Source organism: Sylvia atricapilla, chromosome 9 (assembly GCF_009819655.1).
Source record: "Sylvia atricapilla isolate bSylAtr1 chromosome 9, bSylAtr1.pri, whole genome shotgun sequence".
In the NCBI taxonomy this organism is placed as follows: domain Eukaryota; kingdom Metazoa; phylum Chordata; class Aves; order Passeriformes; family Sylviidae; genus Sylvia; species Sylvia atricapilla.
The window spans coordinates 20,868,705-20,891,655 of record NC_089148.1 but is presented as its reverse complement, the minus strand read 5'-3'; the positions used below and the strand labels follow the sequence as shown (position 1 = coordinate 20,891,655).

General features: G+C 38.8%; 1 protein-coding gene across 2 annotated transcripts in view; it reads left to right on the top strand.

The window, feature by feature from the left end:
- TGFBR3 (transforming growth factor beta receptor 3) overlaps positions 1-22,951 on the top strand; it is a 112,124-nt gene that overhangs the window by 74,092 nt on the left and 15,081 nt on the right. Inside the window, exons 5-12 of one of the 2 annotated variants that reach the window (XM_066325197.1) lie at positions 3,758-3,941; positions 9,333-9,501; positions 11,769-11,916; positions 16,476-16,665; positions 17,871-18,184; positions 18,873-19,022; positions 20,802-20,933; positions 21,177-21,344. In XM_066325197.1, the coding sequence (XP_066181294.1) occupies positions 3,758-3,941; positions 9,333-9,501; positions 11,769-11,916; positions 16,476-16,665; positions 17,871-18,184; positions 18,873-19,022; positions 20,802-20,933; positions 21,177-21,344 (1,455 nt within the window). Of the gene's footprint in view, positions 1-3,757; positions 3,942-9,332; positions 9,502-11,768; positions 11,917-16,475; positions 16,666-17,867; positions 18,185-18,872; positions 19,023-20,801; positions 20,934-21,176; positions 21,345-22,951 lie in introns of both variants that reach the window. The other variant, XM_066325196.1, reaches the window with a different exon arrangement.

Genomic DNA, 22,951 nt, shown 5'->3' with positions numbered 1-22,951 from the left:
AGGTGTATGTTTCCTTGCCTTGGTATGGTGCAGAGAAAACTTTAGGCCCTATTTTCCCCCATGGTCAGTAGTAGTAGTAGTGCAACCAAAATACATTCCCAAATAGATTTTGTTCTTTGATGGAATACTCAGCTTTTGGTAGTAAATTTTCAATATACTGTGCTTGATCCCCATTTCCTCTGAGGAACAGCCCTTTGAGCTGTGGTGCTTGCTGTGGTTAGTGGCCATGGCCAGTATCTTTTGGTCTTGCAAATGGATTTTCCATGTACGACTTCTTCATTTAGCCGCAGAAAAGTGACAGAACATGTAGGTTTACTCAGCAGCAAAGGATGGTTCCAGTGCAGTTCCTTTTAATTTCCTCACAGCAACTGGAAGAAATAGAACTGGGGCACTTTTTCCACTCTGCAACCTCAGAAAGCAACCACTAAAGGAGTTGAAGGGAGGAGATAAGGGTGTCTGTGGCAGCAGTCTCTTAATCACTCAATCAGTGCATAATTAGTGCTCAGATAAAAGTTGGTTGATTCCCAAATATTTAAAACATTATTTGACTTTAATGCTTTGCATTATCCTAAGCATGTTAGATTTGCTTTTGATTTGTTCTGAAGAGTAAATGGTTAATGTTGAAGGCAGGTGTTGAAACAGTGATGGTTGCCTTTTTTGGAAGGGTCTGTTGAATTCTTTCCAGAACAAATAACTTGCTTGGCTTGCTTAACCTCGCCTTAGGTCTGTGTAGTAAAAATCCCAACATTGGCAAGCACAGCAGAACTCTGCAGTCTTCTTTAACACCCGGAACCAGCATTTCAAATAGACTTTAGTATGTGATTGAAAAAAAATCAATATTATAAGCTTCATGTTTATTTAAAGATGTTTACTGTGTGATCACTTATTGAGGATGCTTGTTCCAGACTTTTTAGTTGCTCTGTTTTCTGTCTGTTGGTTCCTCCCTTGTAGCACTTGGTAACTTTGATAGGATCTGTCCTTCAGGAAGACATCTGTCATGCTGCAGGATGATGAAAAAGGTTTTCAAATTTTCATTAGTAATATATGAAAAACCTCAGAATACACTTGGTTTTTCTGTTGTGTCTTCCTTAGATACATTTAACTATCTCAAATGAAAAATACAGCAAAAATGTATTATTGCAAGGTAATCCACTTCTTTGGTTGTTATTTAGAAGGAATAATATTTTTTCTCATGTTGTCCTCAAATGCTTAAAAAGACACATTGATGCTGCTTTACCCTGATGTCAACCATAAAAAAATATGGAAACAATGTGTAACTGAAAACCAACTACTATACTGATTGGATAAACTGTTTGAGGGTGGAATGCCAACATCTATTTAATATTCCTGCAAAATAATCACTGATTAGGTCCTTAAATCCTGTGAATTTCATGCATGGAAGATTTTTCTAGTTAGGCCAAAGCTCTGTGAAAATGTCCCACATGTCTCTGATATGAAAGTGTTCGATCCAGCATGACCTGGCATGTGCTGTGTCAGTGTCAGCCTCTGAGACTGTACACTTGGCATTCACACAGTGTTTGATGTGTTAGGAGCATCATAGAGGTGCTCCATGAAATCAGCCCATGGTGGTGCTGCTTCTAGGTGGTGAAAATACAAAGTGAATGCTATTTGCTAGGTCTGTTACAGAGACAACTGGTTGCCCTCCTTTCCTGGAACTGGATTAACTCTAATGGCAGATTTTGCTTATTTATTTGAGAGCTATGAGAATACTGAGAGAATGTGGTGTGGTCTATGTTACACTGAATAATGAAGATTTTTTTTTCATTCAAAGGAAGCATTTTATGATAGTCATTTGAAAAAAAGTAAGATTATTCAGAATTGAAACAGATGTTAGTTTAAACTTCAGAAACTATTCTGGCAAAAGGATTCCCAAGGTGTTTTTTGTGACAGGTCTGGTCAAACTGAACTCTGCACCTGTGCCTTCTCTTAGAGAAGATTATATGATATGTGCGTAGTGAATGCTGGCATTATAGCTGGAGGCACAGGGAAGAATTTGCAATTTATGTATCTACTTATGTAGATTTATATAATTTATGTGTCTAATTTATGTATCTACTTTGACAAATATTTGTGAGTGCCGAATAATTTGGTATGCATCACCCTGAAATAGTGCTGGCAACAATAGCTTCAGGCATGGTAATAGTTTGTTGCCATTAGTTAGTTTCTGTAATTGGAACCTGGCTGCAGAAAATCTGTGTAAAATAATTGGGTTAAGACATACTCTCATGTAAATAGTGCTCTAGATAGAAATTGTTATGATGTATTTTTATTATTTGTTTTTCCCTCTTTGAGTTATCACTAGTTTTGGCTTCCCAGTTGGGTAAAAAAAAATATATTTTTCCACCAAAGAAGACTGGGTTAGTAGAAAGATGTGAAAAGCAAAGGGGGGCGAGAGCAACAGGGTGACTCAGACTTGTTCCTGGGGTGCTTGGAGGACAGCAGAAGAAGGAGTGGTGATACTTCCATGAAACCTTTAAGCTGCAGTGGTCTGGAAGTAGGGGCTGTGTGTTGTATCTGAACAAACTAAAAGGAGTGTCCAAAACAGTCTTCACTGATGGTTTCACACTTGAAAGCTTGTTCATCTTGCTGTGCTTTCACTCAAGTACATTCTCTTCTTGACTTGGTATTTAGATCTTAGTGGAAGTGTTGATTGAAGGACCAGCCTGGGTAGGGCATGCAGGCCCCAGCCCCTGAGCACCTTGAGGGAGGAGACAGAGAAGTGTATGGATGGGTTGGGCAAATGAAGGAATGCTGCTCTTCCACCACTTCCTGTAGGGACCTCTCAAGAGCTGACACAGGTCCTGGAAGTGTTGGCTACATCCCTCTGCAGGGACAGGCCAGTCAAAAAGTTGCTGTTGGGATGATGTTGCATTGTAGTAAATCTGGAATTACTTGTTTATCTCAAGACCAACACAGGTTCAGACAAGTTACAATCTGAAAGAGAGTCTGACCCTCTGCTACCTTCTGTTTTTGAATGATGCTACTGCTGCTCCAGTGAAGTTGTATTTGAACATCTTTGGTTTTCCTGCAGAACCTGTTACACTTCCATGTACTGTTTTTCCTTTTTCAGTATTTTAAATAACAATTTAGTTTTTCTATTCAAGACCTTAGTTAATGTAACCTATTTCTAAAAACTTTTTCAAAAAATGTGTTTAATTCATCTGCTTTATCTATTAAACTAAAGTATTTCCTCACTTTCTGTAAATAAAGCAACAATAAATACTGTCCTTTTCTCTTAGCCTTTCTGTTTCCTTGCATTATATTTCTGTGCTGGCCTTTATATGTCACTGGGCTTGGACTCACCTTCTTTCTCATTTTGGATTTACTTTGGTAGTCCCCAGTTTTATTAAGCTTCACATTCTTATCTGCCTTCATTTCTTCAGACCACCCTCTTCTTATTTTCTCCCTCCCTTTGCCCCCAGTTTCTCTCTCCTTGCAGCACTGTGGTTCCACTTCTGCAGCAGTACAATTTTGGAGAGTGGCTCAGAGTCCTCTGTTATTCAGCTGCCATATGCACCCCACCTGGGCTGATAGGAACTTAATTTTTTTAAAAACATCTCTGAAAAGGGGAACATAATACAGATGTTAAAACATGTGACATTTGGGTACTGTTGGAAATAAGCCATAATCATCTTTGGTCGCTGCATTTGGGTGTGACAGATTACATTGCTTAAACATGCTACATGTCTGTGTGGATAAATGGACCTCATTAAAAATATGTTTTTATTCCCATCAGGTGTCTTTAGGTTCTGTTGTTCAGTTTCAGAAGGGAAACTTCTCCTTGTCAGCAGAAACGGAAGAAAAGTTTTTTCCTGAGAAAAATGAACATCTGCTACAGTGGGCCCAGAAGGAATATGGAGCAGTAACATCTTTCACTGAACTTAAAATATCAAGAAACATCTATATTAAAGTAGGAGAAGGTAAGCCAAGACAAAACTAACTGAATTGATAGACATTTTTAGATACTGAGAATAAGCCTTGCTTACATTTCACTTATTTTAATTTTTAAACATACCTCTAATTTTCCAAGAGATATGATATAAAATGGGAAGGCAGAGAAATAAGAGCAAGCCTAAAGACCAGACCTTAAATTTAGGCAACTTTTAATGGATTGTGGTGCCATAACTTTATGCTCATAAATGTGGATGCAATTGCTCAGACGCTTACAAGAATCAAACTTTTCCTTTTAAGCAGAATTAACTACTCATGGTGATTGGGTGCATTCATCTGAAGAACTGGAGACCTTGAAGCAGAGGGAACTTTCAATAAAGACCTGAGTTACATTTGGTTTTTTTCAGTATTTGCTTGTATAAGGATCCAGAGCAATTCTTTGGGCAAGGAATTAGTGCTTTCCTCACCAAATGAAGTTACCTCAGTCTGTCCTTAAGTGTTTTCATCCCAAGGAGAAAGATTTCCTGTCCCTGTGAGCCATATGCCAGATTCTTCAGGTGGCCTAGTGCAGGTGGGAGAGGACTCCAGCTCCTGGAGGACTTCACAAGCCCAAATGGGGGTGGAGTTCAGGCTGTAGCTCCATAGCTGAGCAGTGTTGGCACAACATAACTATATGCAGGAATGTCTCTACAGAAATGCCTAAACAGCTGAACTAGTTAGGTATAGGGGAAAAAAACAAAACAAAACAAAAAAAACCCCCACAAAGACCCCAACCAAAAACCTTCTGTGGAGAAAACATTATTTCCTAACCACATGTATCTGATAATTTGATTTCCTGACACATGAGCTTTGCCCCCCAAAATCAGAACATGCCTGAGTTAGTTTTATCCAAATCCTGCCAAATTTGTAGAGGATTCTCCTGTGTGGTTTTGGGTGGTTTTTTTGGTTTGTTGGGGTTTTTTTTGTTCTACTTGGCACCAGTCTTGTGTTCTAATGCCAGAAAACCATTCAGAAATATACTTACTAGCTTATTAAAGTCCTCTTGAAACATATACATGGGAGTCATGGTCTCTGCATTGTGGAGACAAATATTTAATTATGTATGTTGAAAAATGCAGATAAAATTTTGTTTATTGATTTGCACGTCTCCAGTCAAATCGGGAGGCTAAAGAGGAGAGTTTTGCATCATCTTTAAAATGCACTAAAACACAATTTCATTAGGAGTAAGTATGCAAAATGGAACTTGGCAGGCAACCAAAACAGACAGTTCCTGAGAAGGCTCCTACAAACCAGCTCAGCTGTAACCATACTGGATTTTGATTTAAATTCTTGCTCAAGAATGAGCATGTGTGTATGTGTGGGGGTTGTGCATGTGTTCAGGGGTGGGGACAGGGTCAGTTCTTGAACTGCAGCAGTCGTGTGCAGAGTTCTATGAAAACCACATGGGATGTGGTCCTGGTCTGCTTCTCTGCAGAGTGAACAATAGAATCACTGGATTTCACAAGCCATTGCATCCAGTGATGTGCAATTTAGGCTTTTCATACAAAACTTACACTCCTTGTGCAATTTAGTAAGGTACCCTCAGCTGACAGTCTGTGAATCACTGCTAGTATTGCTTATAATCTATAGGTGGTCATACAGAGCAGTTCCTTGCTATGTGACTGATACAGAATTTGATGGCTGTAACCATATAATTGTCTACATTTCAGTTTCACTCAAGTTAGACAAATCTGAAACTGGAAGTTGTAACATTTTAGAAGTGTAGGCTGTAGCTGAATACAGCAAACAGAACATGCAAGCCAAAGGACAGAAAGATCTGAAGAAGGCTGATATTTCATAGAATAAAGCTGCTTCTCATGCCATGAGTCTCTGAAGTCACTTCTGAAACTTCAAATGAAAGGCAGCTGAGAGCACTAGCAAACTGGATCAGGGCCAAGTGCATCTGAATCCTGTTGATTCTAAAGAGTGGCTGATCAAATACTGCAGGGATGGTGATCACAGCAAGAACTTTAAGAGGCCAGAATGGGGGTATGGAAGAAGGGGGACAAGAAGTGGAGTTCTTGTTCTTGCTTTGGTTTGTGTAATGAAGGATATGGCAGAGTGACTGCTGTGATAATCACTGTCAGATTCTAGAAAGCAGGACTGCTCATGGTGAAAGTGGTCTTGGTACATGTTTTTCAGCAGAAGTCAGTTTAATCTCTCATGGTTCAGTAAGACATGATGAAACAGACAGGAAGTCCTATCAGTTTGCTCAATGTTACTTAATGCATGCAGTATCACCAGTAAGTCCAGGGCAAATATACTAGCCTGGAGGAACTCTAATTTCAGCACATTTCTTAGCTGAATAAGAAAAAAAATTAGCCTTAACAGCGGCTAAACTGGAAAATATACAGTCTATTTACAAACAGTATAACACTGTGCTTCTGTCCTGGCAGAAGCTGAAGCATCCATCCTGACTCTGAATTTATAGCCAGAACACACCAGTGCACACATCCTGCATGCCATGCTTGCTTGGTTTAATGCTTGCATATGGTCACATTGTGTCTGGGTAGCTGTGTGTCCTGCTGCGGGCTAAGCACTGCCTTGAGTTTGTATCCTCCCTTCTGAGAACCCTGTAGGCCCTCTCCTGATCCCATTTTTATCCTGCCATTAAATGCCAGCCAAGGTTCTGATCTCTGTTGTGCTAAGGGCTAGCAAACTGCAAAATACACATGAATAAGCCCTACCATTGGAGTGCCCAAGGAAAATTCCAAACACCTTGGTTATTCCCAGCTCAGACTTTGACAGGCAGGCTCTGCTTGGATGGGATTTTTATTGCTGAATCCAACTGCTGCTGCCCAGGGTGCCTGTCTTGGAAAGTGACACTTGATTAACAGTCCTCATTTGCACAAAAGCCTCCTCAGGATGATGTTAAGCTTGGATAGTCAACTTTTAGCCAAGAACCTGTGGATGACACCTAATTTGTGCAGAGTAGAGCAGACAGTGTCTGTCCTCATCAGTAAAATGAAAGTGCCGCACACAGAAACTGCAGGTCCTGGTGTGCAGTCCGTGTCCGTGCAGGCAGCCTGGCACTCGCCAAAGGAGGAGGTGGCTGCTGCTCCCAGCTCTGCTGCTCTCTGGCCAGGGGGCCCCTCGGCACCTGGACCTGCTGGCCACAGACCCTCTGCTGAGGGTGTTGCCTGCAAACCTCACGTCTGATTCCATATTGGGACTCTGGGGAGATTAGAGAGGCACAGAATCCATAAGCTGACTGTTTCTTGGCTGGTTTGGTAATTTTTTTTAATTGATTGCAGGCACCTGCAGTCCCTTTCCAAAGTAGACAGCCCTGAAACTAGCAAAGACGAGATGTGTAGTGAGCAAATAAAGATGAAATGGATCCCCCCCTTTTTTTTTTCTGCTCCAGCCCGATTTTGGTAACTGGTGGGGATGAGAGTAAATACATCCTGATGTGAATGTCAAGTAACCTGTGACAGAGTTAAAATTTGCTGTAGAGGAAAAGCATGCTGTTGAATGGAGGCCCAGGCTGGGGAGGCTCTGTGCTTCTGGCAGCAAGAGCAGCACTTCTGGAGAGCTCCAGAGACGCCTAATGGAAGTGCCAGGAGCAAGAACTGACTCCTTTGCAATGGCAAAGGATAGCACGTGTGGTAATTACCCACAAACTACTCCAGAACTGTTATTTTATGGTCTAAATCATGTTGTTCAGCAGTTAAGAAGCAAATACCAAGTGTCTGTGTGTGTGTATATATATATATATTTTTTTAAAAAAAAAAAATTCAAACTCAGCATAGACCACTTGGGATCATTTTCCATTCTGTGCTGTTGTGGGAGGAGCTGGCAACACTGCAGCTGCATTCAAGGATAATCTGGCAGGGCACATACCAGATGTTGGAGAAGTGCTTTGCTTGGGCAGTATGAATAGTTATAGCCTTATACAGCTTTAGCAGCTTCTGTAGGGGACACAACAGGGTTAATATTCAAAGGCTGCTTTGTATAAAATCAGGAGAAGAAACTCCCCTGATTGTTTCTGCAGAGACCAGGGTCACAAGAGTCTCTGGTCTTCCTGCAAAGTTGGGTAGCACACACAAATGCACTCCAGAGGTGACATTTCAGTTCTCATTTAGAGAGTGCACGGCCTCAGCACAGCTCATAAGAGTTTATTTGCAGTTTCATGTTCACAATGCGTGCCAGTTGATTTATTTTCTTTTTTGATTTTTTTGTATCTTGCTACTGACCTTAATAGGAAAAGTCTTTCTTGTAAAGCAGTGGTCAATGACCCAGCCATGCAGAATTGTATTCTTACAGGACTTCAAGTATTTGATCATGGTACTTAGTCCTTCTATGTATTATGACAATTCATATGTCAAGCTATCTCAGAAGTGACAAATGCTCCTGATTTTCAGTGGAAATACTGTTTCTTGGGGTGCAGTAATGTAGATGGTGCATGAGAATTTCATATGATTGATTTATTTTTTTATGGTTTGCATTTATGCATTTCTTCACCTAGAAAGAAGAAATGCATAAATGCATTTCTGGAACAGCTCCCCAGGGCAGTGGTCACAGCACCAGCCTGACAGAGGTCAGCAGGCATTTGGACAATGCTCTCAGACACAGGGTGTGACTCTTGGGGATGGCGCTGTGCAGGGCCAGGAGTTGGGCTCGATGACCCTTGTGGGTCTCTTCCAACTCTGCCTATTCTGTCACTCTGTAATGTTGATGTTCAGCTTTTTGGTTAAAACCAAAAGAGAGATTGAATAGCTATGCTAGAATTTCATTATTTCAGTTATGCATATTGTGATCAGATTTCCTTGATACTAACAACTGATTCCATAATTTTCTGGATGTTTTTAATTTTCCACATGCAAGAGAAATGCAGTATTTTTTGCTTTCTAGACAATACTGACTCTGACTACACAATATATAGAAAATATATTGAGAAAGGAAATGGAATGCACTTTCTGTAGCATTTAAAAATATGTTAGTTTAGAATAACAAGAATAAAAGTTTCCACAGGGAGGAGTTGATTCCAAAAGTTATCTCTGAGTAAGCTGCAATATAAGAAAATCTCTTCTAAAGGTGCAAGGAACAAATTAAATGTGTTTTATTTATTTTGAAACATTTTCACATCTTTTCCTTCAGAATTCTTTTCAGATTTCTCTTTGCAGGGATTTTCTTTCATTAAGTGTTTAAATCCATTAATAGTAACTATTCTGTTTAGAAGTATATCTTTTATATTAGAAAGTTGATGTATTAGTGCAACAGTGATCTTTCTTTCAATATGATGATTTGTCATGTATGCTTATAATAGATGGTAGATATACTTTTCAGCAATATAGTGTACACTGAAGTTGATATGGTATGTGCATACATCTAAGCTGATATCTGTGTTTAAAGTTCCATATGCTTTTTTTTTTCCTCTCCAGATCAAGTTTTTCCTCCCTCATGCAACATAAAAAAGAATTTTCTCTCTTTAAATTACCTTGCGGGATACTTACAACCAAAACCAGCAGAGGGGTGCCTTATGTCTAGCTTAGTCCAAGAAAGAGAAGTTCATATCATTGAACTAAGCACTCCAAATTCCAATCCTAACAGGTAAAGTATCACCTAAATAGACTAAAACTCTTTGAAATAATAGCTAAAAATTTCACTTGTCTAATAAAAACCTACTGAAAGTAGCTATTTCATCCTTAGAGAAAAGCTTGGGCTTTAGTACTTTGCTTTAAATAGAAATTGGTTCTTCAGTATGTAAAGATTTTGAATTCTGCTTCATAATCACAGGGTTTTTCTGGACAAGACTGCAAAGCACAGCTTTTATGGACTGTATACTGCTCCCCCTCTCACTCACTCAATCACATTTTTCCAAGGATAAGGTGAATAAGGGAATATCAGTAAGGGCAGTATCTGACAGAGAGGGTTTAGGGTTAGACTACTTTGTGAGGAGGTGAGACAGAGGTTGAAAGTGATCTTGACCTGTCACAGGTAGGGATGACTGGCAGCAAGGTCTAGGACAGCTCCCAAACAGTGTCCAGAGGCTGCAGGTGATCTGTGATCTATGGTCAGTGTTCCACAGTTGCTCTGAAGATTCACAACAGTATTGTCTGTCAAGTTTCCAGTTGAGTTTAAGGGATAGTTTGGTAATTAAAAGAAATGTTAAGGGTTGACAGTGGTGCGCTGACCAAAAAAGTTTTTAACCACTGGTAAGGAAAAATAACTCTCTGTACATGTTACAAGGATTTTCTAAATTGTCAAAGATTCCTTTTGGGGGGTAAGACATTTGAAATGCACATCCTTTGCTGTTCTTTCTATAGATCTTAGTGGGAGAATATGAGTGGAGGTTGCTTCAGATAGTCATACTTGGAAAAACTCTTTCTAAGTGCCAAGTATGATTGCTAGAATAGAAATTTGCTGTGAAACTTAGATGGTTACAATTTCATCAGAGATAAGGTAGATTTAAAATCCTGTCTGCTTACTGCATTCACTGGGTGTCTCATATTGTCTGCTCCTTGTGCAGCTGCTTGTGAGTGCATCCTGTCCCTAATGAGAAAATCACACAGGGAGATGGAGGTGGGAGGAGGTGCTTTTGTGAAAGGATAATTCTCATTGCAACATGTTGAACCCAGAGGCTGATAATTTTCTTGCGTAGTAACCTGGGGAGAGTAAGCAAGTGTTGAGGTATAGTGGAAGTGGAGTAGGTAACCCCAAATGAGGATGCAGCCCCATACTGAACAGAGCTGATGCTAAGCATCATTCCAAGTCCCTTGTAGTGCTACACAGTGAAAGCCCTGGTTCCAAGCTTTTGGCTTTGGGCGATAGTACAATAGGAGTTTGCTTTTGAGATGATAATGCTGCAAAAAGTTTAAATGTTTTGCTTTTTAAAAAAACCCAAAGGTACTAAGGTAATCTGTCCTTAGTTTTATGTTATCCCCAGCTATCCTTATAAAGTTTGAATCCCCAAAAAACATACAGAAGCTGAGCTGGGTATGTGTAAAACTGCAGGAGATGGACCAAAGGTCCCAAGGTACACTAAGTCTCAGTGTAGAATATTAGTTGGAACCTATTATTTGGGGATGAGCACATTCTTGTAATGTATGGCCCCGTAAGATGGTCTGGAAGTATAGGTTTTTCTTTTGAATTGGTATTTTGCATTATGAGATGTTATTGATGGGTAAGAACCCATTTGCTCTACTTATTTTACTGTGATCTTGAAAATCTGGATAGTTTTCATCTATTTTCCAGCAAGCAGTAGGCTGGACATCTGGGTTTTTTTCTTTTTAAAGTAAGTATATATCCAGAAGTAGTGGAAACTGAATACACTGCTTAATTCCTCAAAGCATGCAAGATCTTAAGCGAAGTCATTCCACAATTTAACTGTTTAGGCAGAGACACCCCCCAGTATAGTACTTGTGCTTTGGGTTGGGTTTTTATGCATGTGTGTTGACCTGCTTGTCTTCTTTACTTTTTTTAAGGTATTATTTTAATTTTTAATACAGCTATAGCCAGAGGAAACTGAAACAGTTATATTTAGGCACTGTCACAGTGAAACAAGAAAATTGTTTACCTTAGAAAGCAACCTGCTAGTCATATAACTTACCTGCATTAAGTAATATTTGAATTGAGTTGCACACTTCTTGTAAATAAGAGACAGATTAATTTTTCTGAAAAGTATTTGTATCTATTGTTACGTAAAATCACTTACGTGTGTATGGAATAACAATCTGTTTTGCACATGTTGTGTTGCCTGGGATAATATCCAGCATTTTAATCAGCTGGCCAGACAGTGGAAACATGATGGATTGGAAGAAGGTTGATAGCTGAAAATTTCTGGCATTCTGTTCTAACTTTCTATTTTCCACATACAGTGCTCTCCAGGTGGATATAATCGTTGACATTAAACCATCTCAACCAGGCGCCAGACTTGTCAGAGATGTTGTACTTATCCTCAAGTGTAGAAAGTCTGTCAATTGGGTTATCAAGTCTCATGATGTCCAGGGAAAGCTGGAAGTGATTGTAAGTTAAGGCACTTTTATTTTTTGAGAGCTATCATAATGCAACAGTATAGAATTCATTTAAATGTGATGTAGTGCTAAACCATGTTGATTTCTGAATGTTTTCTCTTGGCTGCTTCTTTTTAATGATTACTGCATTTTAAGGAGTAAATGCATAAACTTTTTATTTTAATTAACTTTTAATATATTGGCTATAAAACTGACCAACACATTACAGAAGCCAGATGGTTAGAGCAAGGATTTAGTCTGTCTTTTTGACTTTTGTTGAAGCACCCTAAACACAGAGTTGGATGTTCATCTCTCTTTTTGCTATTACTTTGGTGAATGGATCCACGGGTTCATGTCAGAAGTTGGAATGATGCCTTCAAGTGCAGAATAGATAATTCTAGATATGCAGCACACACCCACATCCCTTTAGAAGTGGAAACCCTTTTACTTCTGTTTGTGTTTGTAGTAGTATCTATCCCTCTTCCCTGCCAGTACTTCTGTCTGCAGTAAGTGTTTGGTCAAATTGACCTCATCTTGCCTCAAACAGCAAAAAATAATTTTTTTTAAAGTTAAAACCAGGCTCTCTAAAGTTAAACTTCTAAAATTACTGGAGATGCTGATTCATGTTGATTTTTTGGTACAGACTTTGTGTCTTAAAACCATTTCTACTAAGAAAATGTGTGTTCCCTTGCTCTGAAATTAATAAATATAATTGAATGGATCTTGCAGCCTATAAATTTGTGGCCTATTTCTGTCTTAAGTGAGCAGTTAAGAGCACATTGTACAGTTGAGCTGAATGTTTGCTCAGGACCACCCAGTAGCCTCATGATTAGCAGTTTTGCAGCAATTCAGTTACATTTACAAACTCTAATTCTTGGTATTTATAGGAATTTTACTTTGCGTAGTTGCTTTCTGCTTGTAATCCATGGAGAGGCAATTCTGGCAGAATGCAAAGGCTAATTGATCTTAATCTCCTAAGAAGGTAAATTGGCAAGCAGGATTTCATAGTAGCTTTTGAGAATGCAGGGAAACAAAAGAAAGCTAATTCTGGTGTTGCACAGAAAATTGAATGGAAAGATTACCTAGGGTGGGTGATGAAGTTCCCTCTTGATCCTTGACACGTATTTATCTTACAGACAGGAAAGGATGTTCTGGTCCTTCTGTAGGTCTGAAATAGTCAGTCCTTAAAGAGAAAGGTCAAGGTTGGTTGCTGAGGATTACCACTCTTGTAAGGAGATGGATGAAAAACAATGCTTGACTTCAAAGTTTCATTCTGGGTTATTACATAAAATTCACCACCGTATATTTGGGCATATATAGATTACTTTCATAGGATAGAGACTTGTGATTTAGTTCACATCATGCTAGGAGATAGCTCAAGTAGCATATTTCATGTCCATGAAGCTATCACTTTATGTATGATCAATGTTCACAAGACAGTTTTTACAGGTTTTTAAAATTTCTAAAAGGCTGCACTTGAGTATAGAAAAGCAAGACTGCTTTAAAAGCTTTTTTCTAAAGTTCTGCTTTATTAATTATTGAGAATATAAGTAAAAAGTATAATTAAAAATAGTTTCTGTAATGACTGGCAGCAGGTAACATTTTATTTAGATTAACAAAAAAATAAAGTAATATATTAAATATGTACAGAAATGTTAGTATTTAAAAGACTTTGTATTCATGTTAGGATTTGTAACTATTTACTACTTCATTTATATAGATAACTTCATTTTCTAAATAGATGTTCCTTTTCCTTTATTTAGAAGAGGGTAAGGGAGGGGATTAACTCCCCCATGTCATTAAAAAGCCTGCATATTCAGCATTTAGGATCTCTTCATATCTTTATTAAGCTGAATGCCTTTCCAAGCCCAAATTTAGACAATGCATAAAAACATTACTGAGCAATTAGGTAATGTTTCACAATGTTCTTTTTATTAGTTGAAGCAGTTCCATGCACTTCAATTTTCCTAACTTCTTGCCCTCACTACGAATTAGAATTGTCTTGAGGGGATTGGCAAGCTGAGAGGGAGAGGTTAGTGCTAAGCTGCCTCAAACCCAGGACTGTAAGTTACTGAGGTCTAAGTTCTCAGACAAGAAATGAAAAAGATGTTTTAGGCCATATAGCTCATCTCCCAGTTTGCTGTGTTTTTTTGAAACTCTGAAAGAGGATGGAAACAAACCCAAGTAAAATGGGCGTACTTTAGGTAAATTGATTGCACATGATGTATGTGCAGTGCTTTCCTCCCAGGCTGTATTTAACTCCTGTGTTGAGTCCTTACATGCAGTGCTTGTGTGGTTCTCTGCTTGTACACTGCTGTTCATATAGTTTTCTTTGCAGCTGGTGTCCCTCTGCAAAGTTGGGAACTGTGCAGTGAAGTTCCAGAAAGAAATTAAGTTTGTTGGGGGACAAGGAATGAGAGAGGTGCCATGCACAAAACAAACGTTTGAGGGTTTCAGAAGCTTGGAGGGATGGTTGCTTACCTGAGAACAGCTGCCCACCCCTGGCTGAAATGGTGTCTATTCTGAGTAGGTTGGAGGGGCCTGATTTCAGTCACTGTGTGTGAAAGTCTTGGCAGAGCAGGCAAGTGAAGGAAGGTCTATTCCTGCAAGCCCTCGTTGTTGCTTTTGTTTCAGTGAGGCAGTGCAAGACTGAACATTTACAGGCTCGGTGTGGAGTGGTGTAAACAAGCCCTGGAAATGCTCGTGTGCCAGCTAGGACAGTAAAGTTCTGAGATAATATTTGTTCAGCTGTCTCCTCATGACAGAATAGTAAAGAGATGCAGCAAAGTTGGGGTAGCATAACAACTCCTACCAGTCAAACTGTGTGGTAATAGAAAATATGTGGTCAGTCGTGTCCAGATTTGCATGTGTTGAAGATCCAAGAGCAATTGATCCCAAAGAGTAGTAAGGCGCTAAAATTAGGATACCTATGGCTCTTTTTTTTTTTTTTTTTTTTTTTTTTTTTTTTTTTTTTTTTTTTTTTTTTTTTTTTCCTTCAGCGTTTGCTGAGCATTGATAACTGTTCTGGTAACATTATCCTCAAACCAGGTGCTCTGTACTTAAAGTTATCTTTAACTTCAGTTGTGAAGCTCCAAGTGTTTAAAGACTGCAGAACTGGGTCTTTAGGAAGAAATGAGGGAGGGAGCTAAAGGTACACTATGCCATTCCATCAGAATTCTCTACATGCTTTATTTGTTTTATTGTTTAAGAACTCATTCTGATGTCAGGTAGAGAAGTGTGGAGTGAGCTGTCTGACCTGTGTAGCATGTTCATATGAGCACTAAGAGAGGTCGCTGCAGTCAATCTTCTGGTGTTCTAGAGTGAAAGAGATTTAAGATTTGCTCACATTGAGGAAAAACCAGTGGGGATGAAAAGAAGATGCAGCCTATATGATGGAGAAGGTAATGGAGCATGGAAATGGAAGTGTTTGTGAAACATTCCATGGTATCAGCTGCATTAGAAAGTGCATTTCAATCACATTGCAGAAATCATTGAAAAGTCGGTCATTGTGCCTTTTCTGCAGCATCCATGTTCAGCTTGTTCTGTAGATATTGATGTGATTGTTATAGTGATAATAGTAATGTTGTGACTGTGAGACTAAATACTTATGTATTTAGCTTTGGTGTGAATGATTATGTGTTAAAGATGCCAAGCTGCTGAATACAAGTTTGTGGAATACCAGTGAGTATTTTCTAACTGCCCCTCTAACAGTGAGAGATACTTGTTACGTTCCTTTGACTTCCTCATTTGGGCAAAAAAAATTGAAATTTTACAAAACATTTACAGGAAAAGGAAAGCTAAGTGGTTGTGTGACTCATTTATTTAATAATTCATCATGTTAATTCATAAGGTCAGCATGTGCGTTTATGAGTTTGTTGTATGTATTTGTGTAAAACCTGTAATGTTAATTGATTTTAAAATATTTTCATGTGCAGAAAGTATATGTTGTTTTTTAAAGTAGTCTGGCCATGCATAAATGTGCTTCGTGCTCTATTAAGTGTTTACTGTTTAACAAACTCAACACTTTGGAGGAGGCGCACAGCATTTCTAGGGTGAAGCTCATTCAGACACAGCCTGTCCTTGGTGCCAGCAGACTTACAGCATTAGCTGGTATCAGCTCTACTTCATGCTTTTTGCCTTTTTCAGTAATGCTTATTTGACGCAAGGTTTTCCTTTATCCAGCTTAAGTAATGCTCTAATCCAAGAAATTAAGGGGACACTTGAAAATTCATTAGTCATCTTGCACTCACTTAAGGAGTAATTTCAGCTCAGTTTTGAAGAAAGTATGGCATTGTAAAAAAGGCTGTAAATATGTCTCGTTTAGGGATTAACAGTTTCTGATTGCCTTGATTTATTGTACTCTGGGCAGAGGCTGAGAGGAAGCAGGGGGTTCTTTTCCATCTCGCAGCAGTTATGTGCCTAAGTTGGGAGGGTTTGGTTTATTTCCCAGGTGTCCCGAGTTTGCTGGTATTCAGTAGATAGAATAAAAAACAAGGGTTCAATCAGTATCACTATTCCATCGTAAGTATCCTTAAGGGATAAATCACAAACCGAGTTTTTCTGTATTTACAGACATCAAACAGTATTGGGTTTGGAAAAGAAACAGAACGATCCATGGCTATGAGTAAATCAGTAATACCTGACCTTCCCTCATCGCATGAGAGTTTGATCAAGTGGGCTTATGAGCACAATTATAGTCCAGTTATTTCCTACACAAAAGCACCTGTTGCAAACAGATTTCATCTGCAACTTGAAGATACAGGTAAGTTTGAAGATAGACTTTTAGCATATAGAAAAAACACATCTTGTGTTTCTAGGAATGCAATTACTTGAAAGGTGTTTTCTCAGTTTTGAAGCTTTGGTTTTGGCTGTTGCACCTCTTTTACTGCTGGTCATCAAGAATGCTGGTAATATCCATGGATTATGGTTACAAATAATAATCTGTGGTTTTTTTTATTAGAAAAGTCCAAGTAAAGTTGTGTTATTTCCTGAAATTTGGTGGAATTAAATGTTTATAGTTTATCCAAAGCACAAGACTTCATAGCTGATGGTACCCAGTGTTCACTGAAGTAGATGTCAGCAACTGGATAGCTTGGTAGTTACTAAATCCAGCTTTGATTTTTTTTCGTGTGTTTTTTCCAAAAGTATGAGCATAATGTTTCCTTGAGATGATTAAATAAACACTGAAACTGTTTACAGACATGAGTGACTTACCAAAAAAGTCTGAGCAAACAGAATAAATACAACTATTGAAAAAAATGGGGTATTTGGCCAAAGTAATTGCTGGTGTAAAGCTGGGTATGGATACATTCTGGGTCCATTGAAGCAGAGTTGCATTTGTATTTTTCACTAATTCTGAGTTGCAACTACTAAAACTATTGTTTTACAGTTTTAATAGAGATTACATTCACATTAATTTTATCAATTGCACTCTCACGGGTTCTGTCTTCAGCAGTCACATGTATAAGCCAAGAGGTAATTTTCTCATCTACTCATTATAAAGTTAACTCTTACTTAGCTTCATTCTGGTTATGTAAGTAGTTTCACAACAGTAGTGACTGAATTTCTAATGGGTAAGGTAGTGGAAGAATTTCACCTAATGATTTGTATTAGGCTCTTTCAGCAGTGCCAAAATAGTGTACTTGATGAATGTGATGTTTCTTTTACCTCTGTGGATCATTTACATATAATAGGTCAACTCATCAAAAGTTTATTTTCAGCTCTTGGTGAGAGAGATTTCTGACAGGGGCTAAGTATACCAAGATTAGATGCCTCAGTAACAACTAAACCCTTTTTGTAGGATTTGTGGCTACTTAACCTGAATGGTACAAAGATGCTGCTTTTGTTGTCCTTCAGGAGCTCCCTTTATGGATAATATTTTTTTGTATGAAAATTATTAGTTCTGGATACTTTTGGGAAAAATATCTAATAAATTCATGTGGATTTGTTGTTGTTTTTTTTTAGAAGAGATGAATGATGAAGAAGACCATTCCCTTCCACCAGAGCTGACAGAATTGCTGGGTGCTAACCCACTGCCAGCTCCAAAGAATACCGATGGCCTGACTTTTCCATTTCACATTAACAGAGGAAGACATGACACAGTGGGAGAAGAAATCTTCCCATCCAGGCATTCAGTAGATACATTAATAAATCATGACTTTGGCCATTCTCTCTCAAAACATAAAGAACCTGAAGAAGTTCAGGGCAGTGCTGATATGGCCCTGTCAATAAAGTGTGATGACAAAGTTATGACAGTAGCTGTAGAAAAAGATTCTCTACAGGTTGGTGTGATATCTTACTCTCAAAACTGGGGAGGCTTTTTTGGGCAGACCATTTTGTTTGCATTTTGACTGAAAAAATAAACATTCAAAGTCCTACAGCCATCACCACACAACCCTCCCAAAATTGTTTGGTGAGGAAACTATACTGAAGATGTTCTTTGCCCTAACTCAGAATGGTGTTTTCTCTTCACAACAATCTGGTGGTTTTTAGAGGGATTTCTGATCAAAGGTATGCACAATTGGTTCTGTAAAAAGTGTTACTGTACTCAGCCATCAGTCTCAGTTTTTTATTTCCAAAGTACTAAGAAACTGCTTTTGGTAGCAGTGTGAGGCCTAAATAGATCTAAAGATCTATCTTTACCATCTACCAGCTGACAGGTTGCTTGTTGTCCATTTGTATTGTGGAAAAGGGCCTGAAACAGATGGCATTTTAGCTCATTTCAGACCAAACAGAGTCAGCATTATTAATCAGCAGATTAATAATGAACCTGTTGTTTCCTTTTTTCCCATGTTACATTTATTCCTTGTCTGCCATGTATAACAGCATTTTGAGAGTGACCTTCCCTGGGCATCAGTACAATGAACTCCACTTCCTCCTGTCAGCAGTCACGAACAGTGACTGGGCTGCCCTTGAGCAGGAGCCCAGCACAGTGGTGCTCCAGCCCCTCACAAAGTGCCTTTGTTTCAGGCTGGTGGCTACGCCCGCACTGAGCTCTCGCTGCTGGACCACTCCTGCAAGGCCACCATGAATGGGACCCACTTCATCCTGGAGTCTTCACTCAACAAATGCGGCACTCGGACAGCATATGTCTTGAACAAGATTGTTTATTTTAACTCCGTGAGTATTTTACAAAGAGGATCCACCTTCTGTACTGCACATTATAGTAGTACAAGGAAGCAGTTGTAGTTAGCTTTAGTCTTAGCAAAAAGGGAGGCATCCTGATGCTTTCCTGCCTAGCTCAAACCTAGTTGCAGCTGTAGTCCCTGTATTAAAGGAGGTGTGTAGGCTGCACATTCAGTGTGCTCCTGTGGTCAGTATCCCAAAGGAACATTGGGGGGGTTGGAGTTAAATACATTTTACAGCATGGTTGCCCTTTGGGGACCATCTGTACCAGTCTGGGAGAAGTTGCACTGGTGTTCCCTGTGCAGCTTTGATTGTCCATACATAAGCAGTAATACATAGCTGTAAAGAGAAATAAGAAAGAAGTTTTGTAATTGCACAAAGCAGTACCTTTTAATTCATATCCTGAGCTAAGTGAAATTTTTTTCTTCTAAAATTGTATGTGAAAAAAGGCTTTTAAAATGTGAGGAAATGACATTTTTTTTTGTGCGCTTTTCTCTTAGAATTTGAATTAATATTTTTTAGAAGTTGCTATACATAATGAAGGGACTCTTGAGTACTAGTATATGAGTGATGATGCAAAGGAGCCCAGTTGGGTTGTAAGCAACTGCTTCCAGATTGGCTCAGCTTATGAGCCAGAGTACAATGCAGATATTCTGGGTTCAAAAGTAATGACATGTTTCTCTCACTGAACTTTCCAGTACATAGAAGTAACTTTGGCAAATGATGGAAAGCCTGTGGTCCAACCCAAACACAGCTCAGGCAGTCTGTTCTGTCCTTGCCTGGTTAAAACTCTTCTGTGCTGGGGAGTTAGCAACACCTAACTATAGAAACAGTCCCAAACCAAGACAGAATCTTCGGCAAATCACAGAACAGCACGGGTCTGGAGCTAAATACTCTCATGGTCCCTGTATTCTATTATGGACCAAAGTAAAAGTGGTCATTTACCTCCTCTCCTTTCTTCATCATGGTCTTTTAATAGTCTTGGCTGTACATTTGAACTCTGAATCGCAGATGGGATTGTTCAAAATTTGAGAGCATTTCTCCTAAAAAACAGACATCCTGTAGTGGATGCAGTGTCAAAGGGTGTGTGTATGTCATTTTTTAGCAGTTGCTCTAAGTCTGAGAAAACAAAGCTGAAGTCCTGGGAGGGAGGAAACTATCTGAGAAGCTGCAAGCATAAAGAGGCAGAATGCAGCACACTGGAAAACAAAACCATAAATTTCCAGGTGAAGAAATGAAGACATAAAAAGGATGAAAAAAAAGAGGAGGGGGAAATTCAGTGAAAAAAAAAAAAAAAGGGAGGAAAATGAAGAAGGAATATCATGGTTTTGGGTGTACATGTCGAAAAAAAATGCTAATGACAGACGAGAGAATCCTTTCGTGACCCTAGCATTTTTATTGATCTTTTATGAATGCACTAAGGAGAACTGCAAGTAACCAAGTATCACTTGAGAAAGTAATTTTTTTTTCCAGTGTTGGCTATTGAAATACTAGAAATAGAATGAAAATGCTGGGCTGCTCATTCAGACACCATGACCCAGGCTGGTATCTTTCTTCACTGGCTCTGAATTCTGCAAAGAACTCTGGCATTCTTTAAATATAAGCTAAATACCCTACGCACTCAGCACAAGGCTGTTTAAGACATGCTTTCCATTGCTTAGCTGGTCCTCTTCCTGTGGTCTTTGCATTGTTCTGAAGAGAGCAGAAAATAACAACCACAAGAGCACTTGGTTATCACCTAATCTAATTTGTTTGCAATCCCTCTCTGTGCAGATTGTCATTCAGCTGTCAGCACCAGCTGAAGGCAGCGGCTTTGAAGATGAAGACATGGAATCGGGTGATAATGGATTTCCAGGGGATGCTGATGAGGGAGAGGTGGCTTTCTCAAGCTGGCCTGAAATAGCGGTATGTTACCCTCGGGTTTGCACCTGACAGTGAAGAAATACCTGTTGTAATAGGCATTTCACATAAATTACATTATTGTCTAGAAATTAATTTAACGCATTTCTTCCCACTACAATTTCTTATGACCCTGTTGAAGGTTTGCACTAAGTAGATGTAACGTGGGTGGGCCTATATTGTACATAACAAATATGTCCCTACCGCTCCTGACTCATGATGTTACTGTATTTTTTTTTCTCATTTTAGTTTAATTGCACACTGCACCAGCCAGAGGATGACAGAGGCATTTTCTGGCCTCCTGAGCCACACATCACCAATGTGACCTTCAACATGGAGCTGTACAAAACAGATTTGTTCCATGCTCCCTCCCAAGGACTCTTCTCTGTTGCCAAGAATGGGCCAGTATATGTAGAGGTAACAACCTGAAAAAGACTTCAAACTAACTGAAGGGTTTTGCAAGGCTGTGTGGCTGAGCCAAATCTGTTCTTGTCAGTTGAAAGGTTTTGTTGGGCAGTTGGTTCAGGCCAGTGTGGTAGCTTCAGAGAACAGAAACTGTGGGAGAAGAACAATGAAAATATTTTGGGTAAAAAATGCAAAGATTCTTGCAAAATGGATGAATTTAACTCACAGTTAAATTGGTGATTCTTGCTAAATCTGCTTTTCCATACCAAACTTAAAGGTGGTTTCTGAGCTCATGCTCTGAACTGGCATGTCCTGATGGGTTCATTTTATTGTATGTCTGAACCTTGTCTGAAAGATGTAGACATGCAAAAAAATTACTACAAATGTTTGTCTTTCATATGCTAGTGTTCTCAGGTTACACTGTTAATACAGATTCTGGTCTCTCTCCAATCTGCTTTAAAACATCAATTGTAATCCTTTTGAATGCTACCACATAAGAGATCTAGCAGAATTGGATAAATAATACTAAAACAAAATCAACAGCTGGGTACCCTTGACTTCAGGTGCATTTTGCACATGATATTTCCATGTGCTGCTGAGTTGCTTATGAAATATGTGGAATTTCACACCAGTAGAGTCAGTACTTTTAAAGGTAGCGATGTGAACAGAATTTTGGATTTTCAAATAGTGGTAGACATTAATAAATGCAGCTTTGGCAGTGAAGAAGTATCACCAGTTTCTAGACAATTAAATCTCAAGATGTGAGCTATGGCGTTTTAAGACCAGGAAAAAGCAGCAGTGCTGTGCCATGTTTCTCTTGCCCAAGTCAGTTCCTCTTTGGAAGCCCATGTTATACATGATAAGCAGAGTAACCCATTTGGTGCCGTTTTCTTCATGATTTCAGCCTGCTTTGTCATTTCTTTGTTCTCTACCCAGTGAAAAGTACTTCAGACAGCTAAAGCAAAAATAAAGTCTGTCTCACTCAGTTAAGAATGTTTTTATAACAAACACTTAAAACCATCCGCTTCCTTCATTGATCTGGGATGAGTCCCCCTGACTCTGAGCCCGCTGGAGCTGTTTACTCAGACAGATGTTCTGATTTCTTCATCACCTGTCCTGGCAAAAGCCTTTTTTTTTTCTGTTTATATTTCTTGCACACTGGAAAACATATCACTTTTGAACTTCTGTGACTCCATTTTTTAAGATGACACTGATTTTTGTTTTCCCTTTTTTGTTTCCATTTTGCATTTGTTACTAAGAAAAATATTTTTGCATTTTGATAGATACATATTTGGTAAAATTTCTTTATCTCCTTTTTCCTTGTTATGTAAGGAGGGTGTTTTGTGTGTGTTTGAATCTTTAGGATTCTGGGGTTTTTTTCTTTCTTCTCTGCTGTAATTTTCTCACCATATTTTTGTTTTCCCATTTCCTCCTGTGATTCTTTTCTTTCCTTGAGATATCATTCATCCTTTTATTTAATTAACTGTAGTATGCCTGTCCTACTTTCCATAATCTCTTTTTTAATTAGTTTATACATCAGCTCGTTTCCTGTCAGTATCTGTAACTGACTTTTTTTTTTTTTTGACATCTTTATTTCTGTTCTTTTTAGAAGATAGTCT